Raw genomic sequence first — 22,129 nt, 5'->3', positions numbered from 1 at the left:
GGTGTAATTAATATAACGTAAACAAATTGTTTCACTCGCAATTTTTGAGAGAAAACTCGCGAGGGCTGAGAAAATGGTTGAGAGAAAACCGCCGCTGCCGCAATTTGAGAAAATTTCCAAGAGAAAACTCTCAATGGGAGCAAAACAGAGAGAGACCGAACTGAGTCGAAGCCGAGCCGAATGCGGCCGAGCGCAGCCGAACGCCGGCGAAGGCAGACGAATGGCGCCCGAAGCGCCGCTGCGTGAGTTAAAACCAGCGAACACAATCACTCCGCCGAAACCATTCGACGGCAACGGGCGCGTTAAATTCGGCTTAAACAGCAAATAAATAAATAAATAAATAGCCAAAAATTACCAGTGTTCAGAGACACACTCGGAGGGCGTTGAAACACAAGAGATCGCCGCAGACCAGTGAGATTTCAGTGAATATTCAGTCAGTGAAATTGTTTTCGAATATTTTGGAAATTCTTGAATAAAAAGCTAAATAAAATAGCGAATTTCATCAGCTGGAGTAACAGTAACAAGCCCCATAAAGTGACGTTAAACCCACCGAACAAAAATCGAAACAAATCGAACCCCAGCAGCAGCAAACCATCGATCGATCGGGATCCGTGTGAAAGGACTTTCGATTTCGTTCGCGGGCGTGCGAAAAGAAAAGCGAAAAAGCGCCGGAGTAATTGTGAATTAAAACTTTGCGGAAAAACAACAACAATACAACAGCCGGAGCAGCAGCATCATTATCATCATCATCATCAGCAGCAGCAGCATCCTGAAGAAGCAACAACTTCTGTCTGCACCGCGCAGATATATAAAACAAAAACGATCGCGGGTGTTATAGTGTGTGTGTGTGCCTTCAATATACACGTAATAAATTTATATATACACGATATATAGTATATATCTAGAGCCGACTGTTGCGACGACTTTTCTATATAAAACACACACACCGTGGCAGATGTGTGCATACATATATATCTAGCCAAAGTAGAAGATATATATATATATATATATTTGAGATATATATATATACGCGGCGCACTCTGCTCTGTTTTTTCTTTTATAATTACTTTTGTCTAAAATTAGAAGACGTGTGTGCTGCTTGTGTGTGTGCCGTGGCCGTGTCCGTGTGTCCGTATCCGAGAGATACGTGTGTGTCCGTGTCTGCTATATCACTATATCGCACATCATCATCACCATCATCATCGTCATCAGAGATCAGAGACGATCCGTAGTATCCGCGGTGTGTGTGAGTGAGTGAGTGTGCCAGAAAACACTCGTACCCATCGTCGTCGCCAGTGAATCAGACTACGGCTGCGACTACGACTACGACTGCGACTGCGACTGCGAGTGCGACTACGGCTATATAGTCGGCAGATCGCGTATACGGCCAGGCCAGACAAACATTATCGTATATCTCTGCCGCCTGGCGAGGATTACAATTACAACAGCATCGGCAGCGGCGGCGGCAGCGGCGGCATCAGCCCCCAAAAACGCACACGACCGATCAGGCAGCCGAAGCTAGAGCCGAACCCGAGCCCCCCATCCGAGTCCGCATCCGAAGATTACCGAGAGCACGGAAAACCGAACCGAACCGAACCGATATATCGCGCGCGCGTGAAAAACGTCGCGAAAGAAAAACGCTCCGGAAAAAAGTGTGGGGGAAGCAAAAAAAAAAAATATATATATATATATAAAAAAATCAAACGCCACGCGACCTTAGGCCCGTCCGAATTTTCTTTTGGGGGCGTGCAGCGGGGCGTGGTCGTGCGTGAAACGCAGCGAATTTAGCGAAAGATAACAACAAAGATGAGTCACCAGCACAAGCAACAGCAGCAGCAGCTACGACAGCAAACGCAGCAGCAACAGCAACTAATGCAGCAGCCAGAGTGTTAAAATCAATTAATGCTAGACATACAGTGCGCGAAAATAGACCTCTTTCTCTCTCGATCCCTGCTGTCGCTCAAAATGCTACGAAACTATCGAAAGTATTTGCAGGATAAACGAAAATACGACAAGGCACAACGACGTGGCAGCGACTACGATATTTGTCACCATTAAAACAATAAAGGACAACCCAGCAGCAGCAGCAGCAGCAGCAATACGCAGCAGCAACACGCAGCAGCAGCAGCAGCAGCGGCAACCATTACTCGTAGAACCGAGAGATTTTGTAAATAAAGTCGGGGCAATAGCAGCAACAACTTTGGAGGACGCCATGTATGCGCAACATTTGCGCAAATGGAGTCTGAAAACAAAAAAGCAACGAATGCCATTGATATTGCTAATTATCAGCTACATGTTGCTACTGATCACAGGTGTGTCGGCCGCTGCGACGGCGACGGCGATGCAGCAGCAACAGCAGCAGCAGCAGCAGCGGCAGCTACCAGCAGCGCGATTATTATGGGAAGGCAGTGCCGAAGAAAGCAGCTACTATATACCACTGAGTACGGATAATGATGGCGGTAGCATCAGCATCACCAGCGGTAGCAGCAGCAGCAGCAGCAGCAGTGAAAGCGGTAGCAACATCGACAGCAACAGCAACAATATCTTAAGTAGGCTGCTCAGCCGCACCAGCAATAGTCTTAGTAGCCGTAGCAATCTTAAGTTAGAGCCAGCCACAGTATTCGATGCCGGCAGCAGTGCAGCCAATCAGCAGCAACAGCAGCAGCAGCAGCAACAAGAGCCACTTCAGCAACATGTTGCTGCCGTGCCACAGAAAAAAGTTCCAAATACGTTAATCAATAGTCAAATATATAATAATTTATTATACAATGGCCTGCCCAGCGCGGCGGCGGCGGCGACGAGCAATAAGATGCGTCGTCACATACAGCCCACACAGCTGCCAGCTGCAACAAGCAGCTTCGCGCATCCTGCGAGCAACTACAGCCGGAGAGCGGTGCAGAGCTACTACATAGAGTCCTTCGAGGTGCCGGAGGAGGAGGAGCACCAGCAGCAGGAACAGATTGAGCGCAATCCGGAGCAGGCGGCGCGCAACCGGCGTGATGGTCAGAACCAGCGTCGCCCCAATGGCCACCGAAAGGAGCTGCAGGCGGACAAGCGGGAGAATCGCCGCCTGAGGCAGCAGCAAAGGAAGGAGCAGCGCCCGAACAGGCATCAGGAGCATCCGCAACGACGGAAGCACCAGCGAAAGCACCGGGGACGCCAGCGATCCGATCGCTATTGCTCAGCCCGGGATCCTGCCCAGCTGGCCTATGCGGCGCCCACCGTTTTCAAGGGTGTCTTCAAGTCGATGTCCGCCGACCGGCGGCTCAACTTCTCGGCCTCGATGAAGGTCGTGGAGGTGTACAAGCAACAGCGTGGCCTTCAGCTGCCGACACTCGTTCGGTTGCAGTTTACGGTGCGAAACAACAGCGGCGAATGTGACATCTACAGGGAGAAGCTGCGTCCGCGTGGAGTGCTCCGCTCCGGCAATGATCTGCAGCAGGCCACGAGTATAGAGTACATGGTCTTTGCCCAGCAGACGAATCCGGGCAACTTTACCATCCTCGGCCAGCCCATGCGAGCCTCGCACTCGGTGATGGAAGCGGTCAAAATGGCTGTGAGCGACAATTATGGTGAGTGGATTTCAATTTTTACACCTCTTTAAATATTGAGAATAATTATGGGAAAACGAGAAAGGGTTATAAGGGATTATTAATTTGAAATTTAAGGTTTTCACCAAGAAAAGTATGGGAAAGGATAATTCGATATGTATTTAGATGAGAGATCTTAGTAGATCTTTGTGATCTAAGTAATTCAAGATTTTATTAAGAAATTCAACAATATTGCCAGACTTTTCCGTTAACGAAGATGATTTTATTGGAAATTTTACTATACTTCTTACGTCTATGATCTTAACTTATCTTATCTTCCCTGAATTACCGGAAACTAACATGGAAGCTGTAAAACATTGAACTTAATTGTTGGTTGTAAATGGAAAATAGTGAGAGAAGAAAACATACAAGATGCAGTAGTTTATTGTTGAATAATTTTAAAGAGCTTTCCAGTCGTGGGTTTGGTCCATTTTTCTCTTACATAATTGGTTCGATCGTTGAACCTATTTCATAGCTTTTGAGAGAAATACATATGTTTTGTTTTTAGTTTGGCGAAAATCTCCTTGACTTGTGGCGGCACCCTTTCTCTGGCCATATCTCTCTCCCCCCAAGACCTTTCTTTCTTTGCCTGCAACTCTTTTCCTCTTTTCTTTTTCAGTTGCAACCAGCAGCTGCCTCTTTCTCCGAGCTCTTCAGCCTCTCTTTCTCTCCCGTTGTTGTTTAATGAAATTTAGCTGGCTTTTTTTTTGTGTGCAGCTGAATTTCTTATTTGCCAACTTCACGCTCTGCTAATATTCACCAGACCGAAATAATTTTATGCAATACACTCGCACAAACACACATGCAAACGTTGCGCATGCGCCTGTGCAATTTGTTGTTGTTGCTGCTGCTGCTGCAAGTCTAGGCCCGGTCTCTCACTCTCTTCTTTGGGTCCGAATTCGCATACGAATTCTTCCCGCCTGGATTCTTCGTGTGCCCTCCTCAATTTGGTTGTTGCTGAGGCAACAACAAAAATGCTCACATCTAGAATTTATTATTGCCGCCGCTGTGCCACAGTTGCTGCTGCTGCTGCTGCAGCTGATGTTGCTGCCTGTTGCTAGTTGCACATTTTAATTAAATTCGCATTAACTTCTCTCCCCCAAGAAGTTGGAAAAACTTTGAAAACTCATTTCTGCTCGCCAGTCTTTTTAGCTCCAACTTTAACTCACATCGTCATCGTCATCGTTGCTTATTCGTATTGTTGTTGCAGTCTGCATTCGACCTTTGTGGTTGGCAACCCTATGGTTCTATCTTCTCTGATATTGTTGTGCACACAGAGAAATTTTTATCGGAAGATGATAAATCTAGAGTGAAATTAATGATGCATACTAAAAATGGATGAGAAAAGAGTCGAGACTAAGAAGTTAGTAATTACTAATAACATAGTAACTCATTATGAATTACAAGTTAGCAGTTATTAGTTACTATTTACTAATTACTAATTTTCGTTAATTTATATTATATTTAAATGTATCTTCTAAATAACATTAATATTCAAAGAAGCAATATCATCCTCTCCAGCTTTAGATTTTTTTGCAATTTGATTGTTATTCAAGAAGATTTTTTAGTATCATTGAGAATAGGATATCCTACTCAGACTTATATTGTAATATAATATTGAGTTTTTGTTCAGTGTATTGCTATGTTTGTTGTTGTAATTATTCTTGCGTTGCGGTTCATGGAGTTTTGCGTCTGTAATGCGACTAAGTGCGATCACCCGACCCCGCCCCCGCCTTCGCCTTTGCCTTTGCCTTTCTTTTGCCTTGTTTTTCATTTTTTCTTTTTTGCCTTTGCTTTTCTTTTTATTTATTTTGTTTTGTTGTTGTTTTTATTGTCTTCTCCCTCTTGGATTTTTGTGCTTTGTTTTATCGCGGGCGCAATTAGATTTTTAATTCATTTCTCTCTCTCTCCGCACATCGCTCCTTTGGCTTCTGCTTCTGCTTCTTCTTTCGTCATGGATCTCGCACACAGAGAGAGAGAGAGAATGAAAGAAAAAAAGGGGGGCGGAGAGAGAACCCAACCCAACCCAACCCTTTTTTTTGGGATCGACTCCCGGACTCCGATTCCGATATGAAATCAGCTGCAATCAGCTGTTCTCCGCATAATTCCGCCCGCTCTCGCACTCTTTGTTTCGGCTTTATTATCTTGTGTTTATTTACTTTCGACCCTCGCTTCCATCTCCTTCTCCTTCTCCTATGTGCTCAATGAACAACATATAGCATTAACAGGATATTTACTTTTTGCTCCCCCGACTGATTTATTTTGACTGCGAACACAGCAAATGCCTGGGAATCAATGGATCCATCGATCGATCGATCGCTAAAAAAAGCGATTACTCATCGAAATGCATACTAATCAATCCACCCACACAGACGTGCAGAAATCTGTCAACTCCTTTCCTTTCACTTTGCCAATTTCTTCGACGTCTCTGTTTTTTTTGGGAAATAACTCAATTTACATATCGAGCTATAAAACTCCCGATCGTCAGCAGCGATCGTTAAAGTCTCAGCCCAATCAAAGGCCACAAATGGCATCGAATCGTGTTGGAGAGATCAATCAAGCAAAATCTGAATCGGATCGGTTATTCTGCAACCTGAACTATTTGTGGATGGAATATGGCGGTGTGGGGGTAGCTGGGATTTTATTATTCATACGCCCCGTGTGACGACGCAGCAGCAGCAGCAGCAGCAGCTCGCTGCTTGAAACCAATTAAAATGCCTTCGAACCTGACTGAATCGGTAGTATCATGAATTAACTGGTCGCATTTTATGCCCAATTTACACCCACGCCGTGACCGTCAGTCGCTAACATCCCATACTTATTCCCCCACCGCTCTCTGTCCAAAAGTGTGACTTGAATATGCGAAAAAGTACAAAAAAAGAAGTCAAACCAAAACCAAACAAGAAAAAACAAAGAAAAGGCCATGTGAAAAATAAATAAAAGTCACATCTTTTGTATTTTGACTGCGGGCTACTCCACAGTTGCTTCTCCTCCTCGCTATTGTTGTTGCCGAGGTGTTAAGTAAATTAGCTGCTCATAAAACATGATTTGATCTAGCAGAAGTCCAAATCCGAGAGCAGAATCAGCAGGTCGAATGGCTCCCGATATTTTTGTTTGTTGCCCCCGATATTTGTTTGTCCGAAAAGCGGAGACAAACTGGCAGAGGGCTGACATAACGAAATATTAATTATATATGGGTATTATTCATGGCTATACTACTACTATGTTATATTGTGATTGGATATCGTAAAATTAAGAAATTAAGTTACTTTGGTTTGTTGCAAAAATGTGAATTTATATTTTATTATACTGCAGAGATGTCCAAAATTAGGGCAAACCTTGAAGCAAAACTAAATCTAGTGACTAAAGGGTTTAAGCATTAAGCAGCTTAAGCAGATCCTATTTAATAAGAACTTGGTTTCTGAAAAAGAAAGCAATATATAATTAATATGATTTCAAAAAGCTCTTAGTAACAAGAAAGAAAACTTACTTAAGGACACCGAAGTTTATTTACTCTTTCGGTTTGCTATTGATTTATATGATCGAATCGGATATCATTCATAATTAACCGTAAATCATTCGAATTCCCTGAATTGATATTTATCCATATTTTCCTTATCCTTGTCCTTTCTTACTGTTTTAAATATCTTTATTAACTATACTGTTCATTGTGTTATATTTCTATATACAAATTGATTTCTAGTTTTCTCAAAATATATCTCTTTTTATAAAAACAATAGGTATTGTTGAGTATGATAAAATATACAATATCAAACCCCCATTTCAATATGTAAATAAAGATATCACTATCTGCAACAACATGTAAATTGATCTCGAAAGATATAGTCTTTAAAATAACATGATTTATTTAGATACAAGTACACAGTACACCTTTCTATTATATAATTATTTGTCACTTGTATTGCACGCAGCATTGAATATTAATTTTTTCTGCGGTTTCTATTTTGTCACCTTGCCAAAGCACTAATAATCTCGAAAAGATTTTTCATTGAGCAAAAGCAATACCTGTGTAGCGATTATACTATGGAAAACCCCGCAGAGAACCTTGACAGCTGCGATTGGATAACTTGGTAGGGTTTAGGTTTCTCTTCTGGGTTTCTGATCTCCAGTTGCACTTGTTGCTTGTTGTTTGAAAATGGGAAATGGAAGTGGGAAATGGAAATGGTTAGGGTATGGGTATGGGTATGGAAATGAGAGAATCTGTTTGGCAAGCAAGATTACAAAACAGAAAGAAAACCGCTGCCGGAGCGGAAAATGCTCTGCACCGGCAGCGATGACAACGACAACGACGACGACGTCGACAACACAGCGCAGTTTGCATATTTAGGTCAACGCCTACGAGTGGAAGCGACAAACTTACCCAACGGCACCCACAATTCATCATTTCCCAGCCCATCTCATCTTGTCTCATCTTTTTTCGCCGCTTTTCATTTTTGTGTTTTTTTTTTTCGTATTTCGGGGGAGGTGTCTGTCTGGTCTACCTGGCCTGGTCATAAGATTTTCCACAGACCAGAAGGAGGAGGAACGGAAAGGTGGTGCGGTGGTGGCTGTGGGTGGGGGGCTCATTTAGCGTCACGCCAGAGAAGAGACAACTTTTCGTTTGCCGCCGTTTGTTTTTGGCCTGTGATTGCTGCCGTTTATTTTTCCTCTCTTCCTATTTTTTGTTTTATTTTTTGGTAATTAAGTATGAATGGCGGCGCTAGACGACGAACCTTGGTTCGTTTAGGTAGTAAGTGCAAAGGGGAGGTTGTCTCAGCCCTGCCCCTCAACCCCTTTGGCTGAATGCACTCGAAGAAACAGTTTCTTAGCTTAGGGAAAATGTTGCATTAAAACAATTAAGAAATTAATTAGTAATTCATCTTTACGGAAATCCCAATATGATTAGGTTTAGTGCAGTAATTAGAACTATTTAGTATGAGGGCTAGAACAGCCTTAGGGTCACTCCGTTATTTATTAAGGGCCATTCGCTAACATTTTCGTCAAGTGTAGGGGCCCCTTTGGGACTTGCCTGGCGGGCCGTTTGGCATGCGGGAAATAGAAAATTATAACGAAATGAAATTTTCAAATGGCATGCCATGTTTCCTTGCCTTGCCTCGCGACTCGACTCGCTTGCCTCGTTTATGAGTTTTATGCTATTTCTGGCCGCGCCGACAGCGGCAACAACATCAGCAACAGCACCAGCAGCAGCAGCAGCAGCAGCAACATCAACAACATCAGAAGCAACAACATCACGCAGCTGAAAGCCATTTCATTCGAGAGTAGGAAGACATCTTGGCCGCCATAGGCTTTGCCAAAAACAAAAAACCAAAATACAGAAAATCAGAAGCGAAAATGCAAAGAACCCCCCTACCAGAAAATGAATTCGGAAAATAAAGCAGCGAGAAAATCCACTGCTCGTTAGCCCTGCCTGCAATTTGCATTCGGTTGCAGCAGCAGCATCAGCAACCGGGGCGCTAATGGAGCAATCTTGGCCAGATACGAGAACGGAACCCAACGATCAATGGACCCCTCTGTTCCGCCAACTGGCAATCCGTTTGAGCGGATGTGACATAATCTGATTGCCACCAGGCCCAGTCCCAGTCCCAGTCCCAGTGAAATGGATAAAACGCCCGGCATTCATGGTTCCACTCAGGGAACCTCTCATCTCATCAATGGGTTCAGATCCCAAGATCTATGTCGGCGCGATATCAAAGGCTCTTGCCGAACGCCCCACAGGTGGCGCTTCCTCAAGCAACCGATTGGAACCTAAAGTAGGGCAAGGCGACTGCTAGATACTCTGCTATAAATGGTTGATTATTAAGCAGGGTAAAGGTGCTTTCGCAGAAACTACTTTACTACCCTTTAGCTTAGGTATTTTCCTAAGTTAAACTCAAGTTTCAGATTATTCAGACTTTTAGAAGAGGAGAAAATTTGAATGAATCCCAAATAATGTAGATTTTTAAATTAATTTCAATAAAATCACCAAACTTCAATAGTTACAATTTAATTTATTACAATGATATTTAAAAGAGAAATAATATCACAGCATTTAGACCTCGGTAATGATTTCAACTTAGATATTTCTTTGGAAATACAACTCATCTTACGAGATATTAGTCTTTAGCTCTGTCCAATCTTAGATATTTACCACTTCAAATAGCTCAACTTTAAACCTCCCCTTAATCACTGATCAAGCTAATATACCCCATGTTAAAATAATGAAAAAAACTCCCAAGACTTCAGCTCAATTAGCCATTAAGCATTTGCGTTAATTTTCGCGGCACTTGCGGCACATTCCAAAAACGCCAAAGCCATTCGTAAATACATGCTGCAAAAACAAAAAACTGAAAAAAGATAAATGATAAGAGATGTTTTTGGACGGACTAATTGTTTTGGCTGGCTGTTAATTTCTGCCCGCATAATCGCACTGCCCTCGGCCACCTTCTGCTCCACAAAAACAAAACTTCAACAGTTGCGCACGCGGCCAAGATTAATGGTCAGGTCGAAGTCAAGACCGAAGCTGAGAAGATAGATATTGAAATTGATTGATATTTGAAAAGTCATTTCGGTGCGGAGCTTGGACTCATTATTAGTTTCCCATGGATCATTTTCACAGCTAATGGTTGGCTGGGAGCACACGTCGCATACCGGAATACCGACTTTAACTTTGCGTTGGCGGCTCCAGCGCTTTGAACTCCGAACTCTCAGCTCCAAAACGGTGGGCGGAGTGGTCGAAAATTGTTTCCACCTAGTTTGGGATTTCACTTCGAGAGAGACTGGGAGGAAAACTAGGCTAGTCGAAGCTATTATATATTTACTATGACCAAGTGAAACGATGCTATGCTCTGCCTCGAGTTCACGATCATTGCTCCGTGCTGTCCTTTCCGCGACTGGCCATCTTAATTACGCATTAATTACATCAAACATTAATAATTCCACATGCCAGCGGAGCTGGAGCGTCTGCTCATCTATCTACTTCAGTGGCAGCAACACCTCCTCGATTGCGGGTATCCCTGCCATTCCTCAGCCTCCGTATATTAAACTGTCTGTCACCCCTGTCCTCCTCCTCCTCCTCCTGCAGCACCCTGCATCAAATTGCAAGCCATCTCGGTAGTCGTCCTCCTCCTCGTCGTCGTCGTCGTCGTCGGATCTTTGGATCGTTGGATCGCCGGATTGCTCTGTCTGCCTTCTGCCAGCTCCTCAGCCTGGCAAGTTGAAAAATTTGCCTTTGATATCGACCACATGTGTGCACTGCGGGAAAATTGGGTACCCATCATACTATATAGTATCTCGAAAATATTCAGCAATTCATGGATTGATATATCTAGTTAGAAATGCAAGGAATAGAAGAGAAATAATGCAAGATCTTTACAAACTGTAGAAAGTATCTTATGATTTTAAAAGAAATTCCAATCAATTTGCAAAGTCTTAATTAGAGTACCCCTTTTTCTCTGTGCGTTTATGCAGCCAGTTTAAAGTCCCCAACCTCTGAATTCTGCCCCCCTGCTGCTGTGGGGCCATATTTTCTTTTTAGCTGACGATTTAGTCCATTTCCCGCTCATAATCGCATGAAGTTGTTGTTTGCCTCCGATGAACGGCGGATGGCTTAATCCCATCGCCTTTCGATGCGATGTTGGCTCAATAATAATCAGCTAACAACTCTTTTATGGAATTTATTAGAAGCGCTGTAGATAGTATGGCCTTGCAGTACCTGCGTGGGAAAGTGGACTAATCTGAGACCTGGCCCTCGGAGTCAGGTTTTTGCGACAGGGAAACAGGTAACACGGGCAGACTGGGCCACATGTCTGGCCGGAAATTCCCTTTTTGACCTCTGGCCATTGTCCTTATGAGGAATTCGTCACTTGGCGTGAGCTCTCAGGGATTTCCCAAGCGCTTAGCGGCGGAAATTCCACATTCCTGCCGGCTGCCTTCAAAACAACAGTGAAAAACAGAAAAATAAAAACAAATGATGTACGCAGGGTTTTTAAAAGAGAAATGTATGTTATTGGCGGAAGCGACCATCAAATTGCATCCAATCTGGAGCCATTTGGCCCCCTGAAGGTCCCCCCCTAGGCCCGAGGCGATACTCTTTATACTTTTTTTCCCCCTGTATTCTTTATTTTGTGAATTTCCGCCGGCCGGCAAGGTGGCCGTGTGCTAAAACAAAATTTTTATATCGAAATTGCCGGCGGTCAGCGCGCACGCCTGCCCACTGGCCACTGTCCACTGGCCACGTTAACTTGGCCGACGCGTGTTGGCCTTTTTGGTTCCCAAGCTTTGTTTGGCTCTCAGACACACACAAATACACAAGTGAAAAACGAGAACGAGTGCCGGAGATCAAGGTCCTCGACTATGAAATACCCGGTACGCAGTGCCAAACAGCATACAAGTTTGCATAAACAAAAGTTGCTTAGTTCGAGTGTCCTTTTTATGGGTTTATATGGTATTAGTTGAGATAAATTATTATTATTTGGAATAATCCTTAAACGAAACATCTTATTTAATTATATACAATTAATTCTTGTTAATTTTCAAGAGTTTTTCTGATAGTAATAAGTCTTTTTAAGACCAGGATTCATATCATATATTTATAAGACCTCTATATACCTTTAAGTTTCGGAATCACCTGGGTATAAATACCCATATACACTCGCACATACACTTAGCCATCTCAGACAAGTTGGAGTTGCATTTTTAGCAGCATTTTTGTGAGGCATTTTATTCGTCGCCGCTGGCAACAAATTTGTGGCTCGGCGGCTGTGGCAAGCTTCTCGAATGGCCACTGTTGCTGTTGCTGCCACTGCCACTGGTTGGTGGTGGTGGTGGCCACCAAACTCCAGCCTCACCTTGTGCCCCAAAAGCTATTTAAATGGTATTTAAATGTGTCTAAAAGTAATTTTTTTGCGCATTTAATTCGCATTTTTTACCCGCTTGCGTATTTGGCAAAGCACTTAACGACATTTATGAGTATATTTCATTAAAAATGAAAACAGCAGCGAGTGCCTGACATAATGCGTCATAATTGAAACGTTTTTTTTCTTTATATTTTGTTACCAGTTTTTTCTTTGTATTTTTTTATTGCATTGTTGATGGTCAAATGGGGTGCAAGAATTGAGTTGACAGCAACTTGTTGCAGCTGGAGGTTTTTTTGGTTTGGTAAATTGCTGTCTTTGGAGACGTTTTATTTGGGTTTTTAAGTTGCTTTTTCATTGGGAAATATTAAGTAACTGAAAATGAAAATGAAGGCTTTTAAACTAAATAAAATATGTTTTTAGTAGCTTCAAAAATACGTCCCAAACATGAAGTTGTTCTGCTATTTTAGAATGTAGAAGGCCTAATTGTCTTTAATTTTTAAAATATCAATTAAATAGTATTATTTTTTAAACTTATAAAAATATGATGCACAATTAATTGTGGCATCTGGTCTGCTGCAAAATATTTTCACACACATGAAAATGATTTCAGCTTGCCACCAGCAAGCAGCCATAACAACAGCGGCAACAAGTGGCCAGGTAGTCGTCGCTGCATGCCACACACAGCAAACAAACAGCAACTGTTTTTGCCGCTGTTGCTGCTGCTGCTGCTGTTGCTGCTGCTGCTGCCTCCTGCAACAAAGAAGGCAACTAGAAACTATCCAATGGCCACCAGCAGCAACATCAGCATCGCCACATGCTTGACCAGCCGACGAGACCAAAGCGAGCGCATAAAGCATAAAAAAGCGCAAAGCCACAAGAAGTTGCAAGTCGAAAAAGTCATTATATGCGACAACCAAGTCGTCGATATTCCAGTGGCACACTCAAAACAAAACTAAATCACAAATATTAATGAAATTTGAGCTGAAAAAGGGGATTATAGAAGACTTTTTTTTTAGAAGAAATAGAATTACATATATATGTAAATTACAAACAAATTCTTATTAAAACCTCTAAATCTTTGGGAAAATTGTACTTATTTATGGTAAAATGTAATTTAATTTATATAGTCTCTATAATGTTATAAATATAACTTTCATTGAGAATCTTCAAATTTCATAAAGAAATAAGGATAAAGTATACGAAAAAGTACTTTTTTGTACGTTCCATAAATTTAAATAATACGGAAAATGCTTTCTAAACGCTGTTCTAATATATTTTCTTATATTAAAACAGTCTCCTATTCTACTTATTTAAAAGCATAGTAAAAATGCTTATTGTTTTTATTAAAAATTATTTATAAATTTAAAAGAATCATTTGTTTTAAGTGCAGCAATAGCAACAGCAACAGAAAACGGCGACTTTGGCTTTGGCTGCGACACATTTGCTTAAATAGCAACAGCAACAGTTGCTGCCGCTGTTTGTTGCTTGTTTGGGTGCTGCAGCAACACCAACAACAGCAATGCCCATTTTTTTTATTTTTCTTTATTTTTTTTTATTGCCGCTGTTGGAAAATGCAAGAGGGGAGGCAGGCGCGCACCTTGGATTTCCAGTTTTCGGTTCCCACAATGCAAAATTAGGTACGAAGCGTCGTCCCCATGACGTAATTAGCATAGAGCAGCCGATGTTGTTGTTGTTGTCGGGAGCCCATAAAGCGTATTTACCGCACAACGCGCCAGACGCACCAAAAGGGGGTGAGACAGAGAGAGAGCGGGACAACAGGTGAGCGGGGAAACGACGCAGTCAGGTGAGCCATTGCCATTGCGCATGTGTGGCGTGCGAACGAAGGAGAGCTTCGCTTGGCTATGGGGGAGCAGGGAGGGAGGAGGTGGTGCAGGGACCTGGACTCGGACGAGGACGTTGCCATAACTCATATGTATGCCGCTCGCCCCGGCCAATTGTCGTGGCCAGAAATAAAAACATTTCGTTTAACGATCTTTATCGATGCGATTATTGATTGTGTGCTCATGGCGGCAAATGTTGCTGCAGCAACATGTTGCCTACGCCACAGCAGCATTGGCAACATTTTGCTCTCAGCAAGAAAGGGGTTCCCCCAGTTGCTTAAATATATCGAAAATATATGGTATGCGATCAAAATTAATACATTCTACAATAATAAATAGCAATTAAAGAAAGTAATTCTATACTTAATATGTTTTCCAATACAATTGCAAGTTTTTGTGAACACATTCCCCAGGGGTTTCTTTTATAAATAAACATTGGGTATACATTTTTCCAATGAATAGTTTGTATATGTTATAAAAATCCATTTTTAAAAGTCTTTAGTTGGTTTCTGGTTAATCCAATAAGTAAATGTTATTTTAGTAGAAGTCTTTTAAGTGTATTTATATTCCAACCTTATTCCATTTAGGATTAACAATCTCCAACTTTAACTTAGTTTACAACTTATCGGGGCAACACAGATACCGGATCTGATGTCTGCTTTTACGCCACCTCATTATTCTGGCAACTAGCTTTCAATTATTGGATTAACTTGAAGGCAGCAAACAGCAGCAGGTTGCAAGCTCATCTCAGTTCATTTTCACCTGGCCAGTGCACTGGCCACATGCGGCACCTTGCTCTCCCCTCAAAATTCTTGGCATACTTTGCCTGACAGCCGGCCAATTGTCGGCCTTCTGACTCTGACTCTGAGGCTGAGGCTGAGACTGCTCCTTGGCGTGCCTGTTGCCCGTTGTTGCTGCCTCCTGCCAACCACTTATTACGTAATTATTTAGCTGCAGCAGCAGCAGCAGCAGCAGCAGTAGAAGCAGAAGCGGCAGCAACATCAACAGAAGAGGCAGTGAACACATCGCCCTGGGCACGTGTTGCCAACTGACTTGGGCACCTGTTTCAGGCCCCGGACTCTGGCTATTTGTGCTATAATTTCAGGCATGCACTGGCACACGGAACCAAAATAATAACCATACTAATTACAAAACAAAAATTATAAAATTCTAAAAGGAAAAATACATGTTAAATTTTAAAATTAATATATATAAGCTCAAGTTCGTATGGCATAAATATTATTTCTTGTAAAATCATTTACTAGACGTATATATTTTTTGCTGTGCAAGACTCATCAATTCAATTTGCATCTTGCCCTGCCCTGAGGCCAAAGAGAAAAGATATTAGTTACCCGATAAGCCGTCGACTTTGATTAGGAATTTGCTTGGTCGGTAGACTGGCAACGGATCCTAAGTACGCGATCCTAAGGCCAATTAAGTTGCAGTCCAGCGGACACGTGCCTCGTTGCCTCCATATCCAGTGGGTTGGGTGAAAAATACTCGCAGTCGCAGTCGGAGTCGCATTTGTGGCAGTAAATCGTTAACGGCATTTGATAACTGTTTCACGCTTTTGGGTTGGCAATTAAGCCGAATGGCATAGAAATTTTTGATCGTTTCATAGACCATAAAGTTAGCTCGACACGCTCTCACCCGGCGCGAGCACCAAAGCCACATGGGCAACAGTGCGTATGAGCAATGTCAGGGAAATGAAGTTTTTAACAAGTAAAGTCTTTATCAAGGTTAATTTTAAATGGGTGGGTAAAGTTAAAAATATATAAATTATATGATTTCTAATTTTGTCAATTTAAAGTGTCAGCGTTGTATGAAAAGTAATACAATATAATTTAAATCAGAGTAAAAATAAAGAATATTAATAGTGTGAGCTTGTTGTTATTTAGTTTCTAGATCTCTTTGTATAATACTAATGACATAAAACTATTTTATAACAAAAATGTACATATATTTAAAAGTTTCCTGAAAGTGAGCTTAGAAAAGCATCATTAAATTATGGACTTTTATTATTTTCTATATCCAATTTCCTATTCAAAGTTGTGTATATAATTTCCTTTTACATATCATATCATAGCTTCCTGTAAAGATTATTTAAATGAACTAAACCAAACTCTCTCTAAACTCTTTTAAATAACAAATTGAAGAAAATTTGCCTTAAAATACCTTCCTAGAATTAACTTCTTTTGCTCTCTTCCCATTTATCGTTTGGCGTATCTGCGATTTCCCTAACAATTTTCGTTTGTTGATTTATTTCGACATTAGTTAATGCGTTTATAATGCTTAAAGGAAGCACGGTTGTGACTGTGAGCCACAATGATCAAAGTTTTGTGCGTTTTTGGCTATGTTTTTTGGCGCCTGGTGAACAATTGACGGGCGGGCGATTCCCACGCTGCGTATGAAATAAATTCCCCAGTTGAAATTGTGCGCACAACTCTTTACATTTTAATGATGCCACCGCGCACTGGGCGCAAAACTTTTGAAGCAGCCGCAATTCGAAGGCGATTCGCTGTCGAGTCATTTACTACACGGAGAAAATATGTATACTAATCAAGTTTAAAGGGAGTATAATTAATTAAAGATATTCAAGATGGTGTAGAATTATTTGTATATCATTTTAAACTAAATATTTTATGTCCTCAACATTTTAATTAATTAATAAGAACCTATAAGAATATGAAAACATTATAGAATAGGCCTTCTTTTCTTATAAAAACTTGAATATATCGTTTAGGAAAATATTTAGAATATCGAACAATATCAATTTACTTTCAAGCTTAATTTCTCTCCGTGTATACTTGTTGCCAAGCGCCCCATTATAAATCTGCTAGCTGGCCTATGACAGTTTTGCTTCTTGTTATTCTTTTTTTCTTCTGGTTGCCGTACTTGTGGCTGTTTCTGTTTCATTTTTCTTATGAGTTTTTATTTTTTCATTTTGGTTGTTGAAACAAAATCACAAAAATCACACCGAAATGTGCTTTCTGGGGGCCATTGCTCGACGACTGACGACTGAAGCTTTGGCGCCTGACGTGACTGCAAATGAGTGGATCCGAAATACATATACATCAGGCAGACGGAATCAGGGGACTATATAGTGTGGGTGCTCGGAAGATGCCTTATCGCGACTATCGCAAAGATAAATTTCCAAGAAATGTGCGAACTTTACGCTCATGACGTAGATGTGTTTCGGATGCTGGATGCTGCTGATTTGATAAGGAACAGACTGAGTAATGATGCGCACCCACATTTTGGGGTAAAAGTAGTTCCCCCTATTGCCCTAAATATAGCTACAATTGGGTATTTTCAGAGAAATATATTAGGAACTGCAGCAGAGTTATCAATTCCGGATGTTGCGAAATAATTTGAAGACATTTATTGAAGTTCATTGAAAGTACGAACTACAAAGGTGTAATTCTAGTTAAAATAAATATATATTAAAGGAAAATCCTTTTACTTTTATAATGAAATATATATATTCTAATAACAGAAAAGAAGATATTGGAATTTATTAAAAGAATAAGCTAGTATTGGATTGTAGTTCTAGTATTTTGTATTATTTTGGTTTCCTTCTACTTAATTTTGTAAGACTTTTTACTATCTCGGGGATGTTTTACTTATGAGTGCTTCTTAATTAATAGATTTTTATCTAATGTTTCGTCTTCTGTTCAGTATTTTTTCCCGGGGTATCCCCCTTTGCTGACAATAACTCACGAATACTTTTCCCCTCTGAACAAACCGTACTCGATCGCGGAACGATTACCCGATGTGAAGTGGCCACTTTCGAGCGGCGATTACCTATCGAAGGAGAGCCACCAACTGCAACAACTACCGGGTTGCAGATGCAGTTGCTCTTGTTGCAGTTGCTGTTGCTCCTGTTGCAGCTGCAACCAGACGCATCGCATCTTTATTTAGACACAAAAATGTTGCATGTTTCGCGCTTTTCACCAAATGCGCTCGCCGATCCACATTATTATGCAAAGAGGGTTGCACTATTTACCCAAAAATGGCCGTGGCTAATGATGATGATTGGCCTGGCCTGAAGAGGAGCTCCAAGCGGCTTTTGCTGCACTTGGTGCAGGCAACAAGTTGTCGCTGCAACAATAACAACAGCAGCAACAATAACAACATAAACAGTTGCAATTGTGGCAAGCGTTTGTTTATATGTCATTGGCAATTAGTTATTGCTTTTATTGTTTACGGGTTGCACTCACAGTTTTCTGTTTTTGCTTCCTGCTAACAACACCGCAAATTCTGTCTAAATATTTGTTTTTGCATTTTTCGGCATTTTCATCGAATTGGATTTTCCAGGGAAATCGGCATGCAGCGATTTTTGATTTACAAACTATAAACTAAAAGTTAATTAAATAGCAGAAAAACAAAACGCAAAACGGTGAACGGAGGGGAAGGAGGCCTCTTCTTATGACGAAATATTTATTTGAAATCTTTCATGTTTCATAAATTTATGTGCAATTTATTTTTAAACAACAACCGTCGACGGCGCGACGACAATGTCTGACAAGATTTCTTGAAGGGGAGAAAGACCCTGATGGCATTTCTCCATCTCTGTCCCCCTTTATCTTTATCTCTCTCCTCTGATGAGGGGAGTATTTTTTTTTTTTAGTTTTTCGCTTCTCTAGACACAAAAGTGTGCCTAATTAGAGCTGCAACAAAAACAACAACAACAACAACAAGAGCCAGAAGATCAGGGCCTGGCGCCATGTTTAAGCACTAGAAAGGAAAAGGGAGACAGCGAGAGAATCGGAGTGAGAGAGATAGTGAGATGGTGGAGATTTTTTCTTTTTGGGGGAGAGAGAAGAGATCAAAGGGATGCGCTGCGGTTGGCGCCCTGTCGGCCTCGATTGCGAAAAAAAAATCCATTAAAAAAGCCGAAAACTGAAGCGGATTTAAATTAAACCAAATCAAAGGGCACTTGGAATACTCACACCTGGATTTTGTTTACATCCCAACAAAATGCACTCAGAGAATTCTAAGGGATGAAATGAATTCTAGATTATAAAATTTGTTTATAAATTGGATATAAATTTATTGGTCGAAAACCAAAATAATGAGTACATATTTTATGTAATTTTTAGTCCCTTTAAATGTTATCTTTTAAATGTTATCAACTTAATAATTCTCAACTGTTTTTTCTGCCAACAGATGACAAAACAAATTGTCAAGCAAGACCAAATTTCTTAAAGCTTCTCAAAACATATTTTCCAAAGTTTAACACAATTATTAAATTAAATTAATTAAGTTAAATTAAATTGTTTCTATTAGTTTTTTTTTCTATTCTAAAATACGAGCTTAGTATGGAACTTTTCCCTTAGCCTCTCTTTAGGATTTTTCCCACTTATCAATCGATGATTCAGCTGACTTTTGGCCAGTGATAATTATCAGAGGTGCTATTACAGGTGTTGAAGACTAACAACAACAACAACGAGAGCAACGAAAGCCCCCAGGGGGTTGCCGTTATCAAAAGCGATCTCTCTCCGCCTCTCTCTGTTTCTCTCTCTCTCTTCTCAGGGGGGTTGGAAAGTGGCAGAGGGTGGGTGGTGGGTGGTGATGGCCAGGGGGAGTCTGGAAGCTTGGATGTCTGGAAGTCTGTGGGGCACTGATATGAAAGCAATTAGCAGCAGCGACTTGGCAACCAGCTGGCTTTTTTCCACAGAATTTGTCAAGCTGTGACTTTGATCTGCGGAAATGTTCGGCAGCAACAACTTTGAATTTGATTTGAAAATGCAGCCGCACCTCCGCCCGAAAAAAAAAACAAAAAACAAAATAAAAACACACTGAAAAGTGGGGAAAAAAGAAAAGGCCTCGACTACCAGAAGAAACAGCAGCAGCAGCAGGGTCTTTTCTTATTTATAGCCACAATTTTTATGCTCCATTTCAGTGGATATGAGCAGGAGGAGGGGCCAAGAGGCACAAGGGGGGATCGGATCGGCTGGGCAGGCCGTCGTCGCCCCTTTGAAGATTCGGCGGTGGTGATGGTGGTGCTGGTGGTGCTACCCCTCCGCGGGAATACTCCTTCCCCCACCTAACCACTTGATTGCACTTTTCGCAGCATAAAATATACATTTATGTCGGCGTGTGTGTGTGTGTCTGGAGCACTACGGGGTTGGGTTGGGGGAGGAAAAAAGAAAAAAAAAAAAAGAAAACTATATAAAATTGATTTCCCCACCCGCACAATGGCCAGCCAGCCGACAATGAAGCGCCATTGAAGCGCAACCAAATTAATCTTTCAACGACAATTACAATTAATTATAAACGCCCCCGACGGCTGCGATCGGATCCCAACAAAACACAACAACTACTCGTCCAGTTCACAAAAAAGCCTTAGAATTTCCAAAATAAAAAAAATAGACACGAGAAGAGAATAAACAAGAAAGGAAGCTAACTTCGGCACGCCGAAGTTTATATACCCTTGCAGATAGAATTTCTATGAATAGGAATCTATACAATATAAATTATATATATTTGTAATAAAAAACAACGAAGTAATACCTGCTTTCATTTCATTCACCTATACATATTATATTTGCAGTTTTACATTCACAGATTTGCATTTTCCCTCTACATCAAACGATCGTTTGTATGGCACCTATATGATATAGTCTTCCGATTTTCATGAAATTTGACACAAAATTTAAGACTAATATAAAATGGCTATACCTCAAATTTGATGAAAAGCAGCTGAAAACTGAAAAAGTTATAAATTTAATTGTATTAATTTCTCGATCGTTCCTATGGAAGCTATATGATATAGTAGTCCGATTTTCATAAAATTTTACGCAAAATTGTAGAGTATAGTAAGATGGCTATATCTCAAATTTGATCCAATTCTAATGAAAACTGAAAAAGTTAAAATTTTTTTTGTAAAAATTTTCCGATCATTCCTATGGCAGCTATATGATATAGTCGTCCGATCCGGCCCGATCCGTATATAGAAGGCTAACTACAAAGTTTCATTCAGATAGCTTTAAAACTGAGAGACTAGTTTGCGTAGAAACGGACAGACGGACAGACGGACAGACGGACAGACGGACATGGCTAGATCGACTCGGCTGTTGATCCTGATCAAGAATATATATACTTTATATAGTCGGAGGTGCCTCCTTCACTGCGTTGCAAACTTCTGACTGAAATTATAATACCCTGCAAGGGTATAAAAACTAGAAATCAATTGAGTGTGCGTGTGTGCATCGACAGCTGGTGGCCACGACGTCTGGCGTTTGAATTTGGTTCAAAGAGGCTAAATAGACGAAGCTGGAATGTTCTTACCAAGAAACGTAACTCAAGAATTGTTTTAAAAAATATATATTAATTTAATAATTAAAATACGCCAGAAAGGTTTCACAAGAAATATAGAGTTTAATTTGATAATAAACCGAAAGAGAACGAGCCAAACTATACTATTTACTCTACAGATACTTTGAATATCTTTACAGTTTGTTAAGAACATTTTTGTGAGATTGGTTTCTTCAAGCTTCAAGTTTCTACAAACTTGAACTATATTATATATTTTTCATGAATTAACTTGGATTTCCCCCTTTTTCTTATTTCAAAAATTACTTTAAATTCATTTAATAAAGCCTTACATTATGCTCAATTCGATGGAATATTTGTAAGCGTATTTGTAAACATTTTACCGGCTGCTGTTTTAATTTTCATCTGTCTAGCATTGGGGCTCATAGATAAAGCACCATCCAAGTTGGATCCGTATCGGTGGCTATAGCTGTATCTGTATCTGTATCCATCTATCTTTCTATCTATCAGTCTCAGTGCCCGCCTAATTACGAAAAGATGAAAGCGCTGTTTTGTGGGCCAACCT

General features: G+C 40.9%; 1 protein-coding gene across 6 annotated transcripts in view; it reads left to right on the top strand.

Moving 5' to 3' along the window:
- The first annotated feature begins 270 nt into the window (after positions 1-270).
- vn (membrane-bound neuregulin protein vein) overlaps positions 271-22,129 on the top strand; it is a 43,413-nt gene continuing 21,554 nt past the window's right edge. For 5 of the 6 annotated variants that reach the window (XR_015271807.1, XR_015271806.1, XR_015271805.1 and 2 more), the window contains exon 1: positions 271-3,572. Coding sequence is in view for 3 of the 6 variants with exons in the window: in XM_020961326.2 (XP_020816985.2) it covers positions 2,213-3,572 (1,360 nt within the window). In the remaining 3 variants the exon portion in view is untranslated. The remainder of the gene's footprint in view (positions 3,573-22,129) is intronic. The other variant, XM_020961323.2, reaches the window with a different exon arrangement.

Source organism: Drosophila serrata, unplaced genomic scaffold (genome assembly GCF_035046125.1).
Source record: "Drosophila serrata isolate PLE 108 unplaced genomic scaffold, ASM3504612v1 contig_272, whole genome shotgun sequence".
In the NCBI taxonomy this organism is placed as follows: domain Eukaryota; kingdom Metazoa; phylum Arthropoda; class Insecta; order Diptera; family Drosophilidae; genus Drosophila; species Drosophila serrata.
The sequence above is the reverse complement of the archived record's forward strand: the minus strand, read 5'-3'. Positions and strand labels throughout refer to the sequence as shown.